Source organism: Rhagoletis pomonella, unplaced genomic scaffold (assembly GCF_013731165.1).
Source record: "Rhagoletis pomonella isolate Grant_MI unplaced genomic scaffold, Rhpom_1.0 Rhpom_scaffold_00004, whole genome shotgun sequence".
In the NCBI taxonomy this organism is placed as follows: Eukaryota; Metazoa; Arthropoda; class Insecta; order Diptera; family Tephritidae; genus Rhagoletis; species Rhagoletis pomonella.
The window spans coordinates 46,808,153-46,814,271 of record NW_023458558.1 but is presented as its reverse complement, the minus strand read 5'-3'; the positions used below and the strand labels follow the sequence as shown (position 1 = coordinate 46,814,271).

General features: G+C 36.4%; 1 protein-coding gene across 1 annotated transcript; it reads left to right on the top strand.

The window, feature by feature from the left end:
• The first annotated feature begins 3,701 nt into the window (after positions 1-3,701).
• On the top strand, positions 3,702-6,114 carry LOC118738501 (larval cuticle protein 65Ab1-like). Its single transcript, XM_036469437.1, has 3 exons — positions 3,702-3,730; positions 5,666-5,793; positions 5,864-6,114. Exons 1-3 carry the CDS (start codon positions 3,713-3,715, stop codon positions 6,087-6,089), a joined length of 372 nt encoding a protein of 123 aa, XP_036325330.1. The 5' UTR covers positions 3,702-3,712; the 3' UTR covers positions 6,090-6,114.
• Positions 6,115-6,119: the final 5 nt, after the last annotated feature.

Here is a 6,119-nt window from a genome sequence, read left to right as displayed (position 1 = left end):
AAAAAAACGCATAAAATTTGCAAAATCTCATCGGTTCTTTATTTGAAACGTTAGATTGGTCCATGACATTTACTTTTTGAAGATAATTTCATTTAAATGTTGACCGCGGCTGCGTCTTAGGTGGTCCATTCGGAAAGTCCAATTTTGGGCAACTTTTTCGAGCATTTCGGCCGGAATAGCCCGAATTTCTTCGGAAATGTTGTCTTCCAAAGCTGGAATAGTTGCTGGCTTATTTCTGTAGACTTTAGACTTGACGTAGCCCCACAAAAAATAGTCTAAAGGCGTCAAATCGCATGATCTTGGTGGCCAACTTACCGGTCCATTTCTTGAGATGAATTGTTCTCCGAAGTTTTCCCTCAAAATGGCCATAGAATCGCGAGCTGTGTGGCATGTAGCGCCATCTTGTTGAAACCACATGTCAACCAAGTTCAGTTCTTCCATTTTTGGCAACAAAAAGTTTGTTAGCATCGAACGATAGCGATCGCCATTCACCGTAACGTTGCGTCCAACAGCATCTTTGAAAAAATACGGTCCACTGATTCCACCAGCGTACAAACCACACCAAACAGTGCATTTTTCGGGATGCATGGGCAGTTCTTGAACGGCTTCTGGTTGCTCTTCACTCCAAATGCGGCAATTTTGCTTATTTACGAAGCCATTCAACCAGAAATGAGCCTCATCGCTGAACAAAATTTGTCGATAAAAACACATTTCGAACCGAACACTGATTTTGGTAATAAAATTCAATGATTTGCAAGCGTTGCTCGTTAGTAAGTCTATTCATGATGAAATTTCAAAGCATACTGAGCATCTTTCTCTTTGACACCATGTCTGAAATCCCACGTGATCTGTCAAATACTAATGCATGAAAATCCTAACCTCAAAAAAATCACCCGTTATAAGTAAGGATGTGGGTTTCATATATGTATGTATGTAAGTACATCGTTGTTAATTGACTTCGAGATGCCCATTATTTTGCTTATGAAACCAATTTAAAATATTTTCGTGTACAATGGACCAATCTGCGGCGCCTCCGAAATAAAATGGTTTGTCAATGCATACGAAAATTTTTGGCTTTTTTTAAATATTGAACCAAGATTGAAACTTAGATTTATATGGTTTTTGTTAAAGAATATACTATTTTTTATTTTAAATAATTATAATTAAAAAATATTAATATAAATGTCAATCTGTGAGTGTCGTAAAATTATGATAAGCACAACAGTGCTATATGGGTGAAATTGAATAGTTTTGAGTGCACAACATTTAAATTTAGATTAATGTGAAAGGAAAAAACTCGGAAAACGGACTCTCGGAAAATGGGCGTGGCACCTTCCATAAAAACTGAATTTTTCATATTCCATATGTCTGGAAAAGTGGGAATAATAAAAAAGGGAACGTGGTGCCTTCCAAACGTACTGAAACTTTTACATATCTTGTATGTATATAGCTCTTCTGCACGTGTGCTGTGGCTAGGCCGATTTTAAAGAAAAGTTTTGTGTGTGTTTGGGTGAGTCTCTGCATAGTTTAGGCTCTCAATTTGGCCGACCAGGTGGCTCTGAAGTAGAGTTATTACTAAAAATCTTATTTATGTTTCGATTTGACTTATATTCGAAATATTATTGGTAGTTAGTTAGTTAATTTTTTGGGTGTAAGAGACACTGGGACCTAAAAGATCTTTTGTATCTCTTAAAGAGACTCCCTAACCCAGTGTGGCCAAGATACCTTCGGCTTCCCTAATTAATCCTAAAATGGTCCTGGTAGGCGAATTCCTTATAACAAAGGGTTCGACCGTTGAAGATTTAGAGTAAATCAGGACAGTGACAGAGAAATCCCCCGTAGTTTCATCATTCTCGAGGCAGAGCCGGCATTCCGACTCTGTGATCGCACCTATTAGGTCAAGTGGAATCTCGAATGGTTGTGACCGGTCAGGTACCCAGAAAGTAGCCGGATCACATTTGTAATTACTACAACAATGCTGTTTCTTTCGAAAAGGTAGCCGAAGAGCCTGCCCTTTCTAAGGCCCCCCACCGCTGGAGTCGATTTATTACTAAAAATTCGTATTTATTATCCACTTAGGCTCATATTAGGGATATGTATTGGTAATGGTAAGTTCAATACTATTGCAAGAAAGAGCCACCAGGGGGCGCTAAAGTTGAGCTATTTCTAAAAAAAACGTCAAAAAAGAAAATGTGCCGAGCATGTCCGATTACATCGACCTGCTGCACCACTGAGTATGTCGAGCTCCCTTGTGTTTCGATTGGCTCGTGATTTTGATCAATCCAAATTGTCTACCGTTTAATCAACCATCAAAACCATTGCGCTCTTTGAGTAGACATTTAAGGTCTTTCGTCTGACATTAGATTTCTGTAGAACAACGATACTCATCCATTTTGAAATTGCCACCAACTATACTATACAGTTTCAAGGATATATTCACCATCGAAGCGGATCATTGTTGCCGCCAAAGAGTGCAGATGAAAACGTTTTTCACATTAATTTCCTTGTTCGACTAACCGTGCTATGAAATGTCAGATCATTGGACAATTTCAAGAGCTTCTTCACGGTTATAGCACTTCCCTTAGGCTAATTGAGAGGGCCATCTAAATGAGCCTTCCGGCGACCATCAAACCATATTGTAAGCAAATAAATCGCGAACGTGAATTGCTGGTGGAAATGTTGGACCAAAATGTTTTAATAAAGAAATGGATTTTGGACGGGAAGAAGTTCGCCTGGTCTGACCTGTTATGTAGGTATTTGTATAACGAATCAAAAATGTCAAGAGGTATCTACATATGTACATACAAACATATGTAGCGTTGAGTGAATGACTGTTCTAAAAAAGGCGGATCAGAATTTGCAAACTATGGGATTCCCTAATGCTTGCTGACGAATTATTTAAGCATACACATTTATAAATATTTAGCAATACAGAGATTTTCCCTACATCTGGTATTCACCGCGCTGAGAATTTTATGAATGAAGCAACGAATACCATGAAATGATTGCTATTTATAAGCGGTTGTTCCATTCCAAATTGTTTATAGGATTTCCTGCAGTTATGAGCTTAGGCCATCATATATATATATATATATATATATATATACGTTTGTATGTACAATGCACATTGCACATATTTCAATCACGAATAAATTTTGTAATATCTTAAAATTTTGTAATATCCCTCTCTCCTTCCACGTTCTTTCGCAATATAAGCATCATTACCGCTTACCGTTCGTTCGTGATCATCTATTTTTTTCACATCGTTCATTTATTGATTCTTCTTCTTCATATGTCATCGCTATTGTTGGTGGCTATGGTGATTTTAATTTCTTGATTAGCGTGTTTCAAGTTTTATTCATAGACCGGTTTAATCGACGGGTAAAAACTCTTAAAAATCTATTAAATATTTGAGTAAAAATCAAAAAAAAAAAAAAAAATGCGCCTAAAGGTAAAAACATATACATACATATGTAGGTATGTATGTAAATACAAACATATGTAAATGCTTGCCGGTCTAAACTAGTAACTTCTTTTCTCTGACTACAAATGTACATTCATACGTATGTACATATGTATGTGTGCACTAAGTTATCTAAGTTTAATCATTCTTTTATGACATTTATTTAGTAAATGCAAAACGAAGGCGAAATGTTTAAGAAAAGTGCTTTTGATGTTTCAGTTAGTGTTGTGATCTTCAACGAGCTTCACCATGGCATCTGCGAAATTGGTAAGTTTTCATTGAGCGAATGTTTTAGACGATCGGGTGGTAAAGTGACAGAATATTTACGGATACAAAAAGGTGTTCGCTGTTGTTTATATCAAAGTTCGGGGAAATATAAAACCAAAACTTAACTCAAGAAACTAAGCAGACTAAAGATATATAAATTCATGGAAAACTCTTAGTTAGCGTGATTTTCAATATGTGCATACTACGACTTAAAAAAAATTTATTTTTGATTCCGAATCTAGATGCGTTTCTGCAACAAAAATAAAATGTTGGAAACAAATGTCGCTTACATCTTTTTGACGGTTAGGGTTCGATATTTTCAAATTTTCTTTTACATATTTTTGCTTAAAGTGTTTATTTAAATAAGTGTTGATAAGGGTGTAAATATAAAGTGAGTAATTGTATAGTGGTTAGCAGTGCGCGCTTCCACTCCGCAACGCCTGGGTTCAAGCCCTGGTAAAAGCAACATCGCAAAAAAAATAGAGAAAAAGGTATTTTCTTAACAGGGGTCGTCCCTCGGCAGGCAATGGCAAACCTCCGAGTATATTTCTGCCATGAAAAACAGCTTTTCGTAAAAATACAATCGCCATTCGGAGTCGGCGTAAAACTGTAGGTCCCTCCGCTTTGTGTGACAACATCAAGGCGCACGTCACAAGTCGGAGGAGAAGCTCGGCCAAACGCTAACATATGTGTAAGCGCCAATCTATTATTATTTAATAGTTCGTGCTGGACTGATGAAAATATATTCAACAATTTTTATTGAATTTGAGGACGTTTTTAATGAAAAACTTATTGTGGAAAAGCAACAGTAATTTGAAAAAATGGTAGAAGTGATAGCTATTTCGGAAATCACCACATTTTCGCATCAGACTTCTTTCAGTAGGATTCCAACCGACGATCCCACTGACTCAGCCAGTCGCCTACGTACTGTGCTAAGTTCGCCTTGTGAATTCTTTTTTCCACTATTTCATTTGTTAAGCCAACTATAATCATCATTTTTCTTTAAAAATGGTCTCAAGCTCAATAAAAATTGTTGAATATAATTGGTATAAGGCCTTGAAAAAAAAAAAATAATAATAATTAGTGAAAATATTTTAATTGATAAACGAAAAAGTATGAATCGCCAATTCAGGGATGGTCTATATTTTGAGGGTATTTCCGACATCCGTTTTTGATCGGTTTGGTAGGTCATACTTTTGGGTTTTTCACGGGTGGACGAGTGGTCTAGATCTCATTAGACCATTAGATTATCATTTAGAAGAGATAGCAGGTCATCCAACTAGTTACTAATAACGATTTACCTATAAATGAGTTGTATGGAACTTTTTTTTGGTGTTTTTTGATCCACGTATTGCTAGGGAGATTCGCAGGCCCTTAACGAATTGTTACTTAGACCGTTTTTGCTCTAGTTGGTTAAGTTTGACGAAAAACTATAAAAATACTGTATAGGTATGAAAATATTCTTCGTGTTCGCTTTTCACCTTCAACTCGTAAAATCATTTTCGAACAAACAAGGCCTAGCGCAAGTATGAACTGGAAAGCGCGCAGCTAGTCCAGGTACCATATCAAAAATATAATTGATGCACATAAAAAATCACCAATAGCGAGCTCGTATTCGTACTAACTGCACGTTTCCATAATATTGACTTAGTGTAATAAGTAGACTGAGAGCTAGTTCTGTGCACGTTTTACTCTGGAATATCTAAGTAGGCTACCAAGTCGGATTAGGTTTCGCCTTTTTCAATATGAAGAATTGAAGACTATTACAAAAAATGTATCAGACAAATAAAAAATAAGAACAAAATTTAAATGTTTCATTAAAAAATTACATAAAATCATATTGTATAAAATTCGTTTTTTTTTTTTAATTTTAAATAGAACTAAATAAAAAATACTACAGCAATTTTTCATATTCAACTTTATGTTTCTTTGCAGTTTCTTGCTATGGCCATTTTGGCCACCTTCTCCATTTCCGTGAATGCCGGATTTCTGGACTACATTTACCCCACCGTCATGGCAGAGTTCTATAGTCTGGCACCTACAAAAGAGGGTTATCGTTTCAAGTAAGTTTCGATGGTGGTAAATTCTTCGACTATTCCAAAATAATATAGTAAATTACGTCCTTGCATTTAGCTTGGAGGAACCAAATGGCAGCAAACGTGAAGAAATCGGTGTAGTAATGAATCCCGGCACAGATGACGAACAGCTCGTCGTAATGGGTACCTACACGGTTTACGATGAGAAAACCGATATCGAAACAATTACGATGTATACAGCCGATAAGGATGGTTATAAGCCACGTTATATGATCAAGAATCGCAAATTGAGCCCTGGCGCACTGAAGTCTGCGGCCGGTTAAGATGAAAAGTATTCACTTAAGTTAATTTTA

Bases quoted from the DNA above. Each gene is read 5' to 3' on its own strand.
- LOC118738501 (XM_036469437.1), top strand. The intron at 5,794-5,863 runs GTAAGTTTCGAT...CCTTGCATTTAG, and splicing joins AAAGAGGGTTATCGTTTCAA to CTTGGAGGAACCAAATGGCA.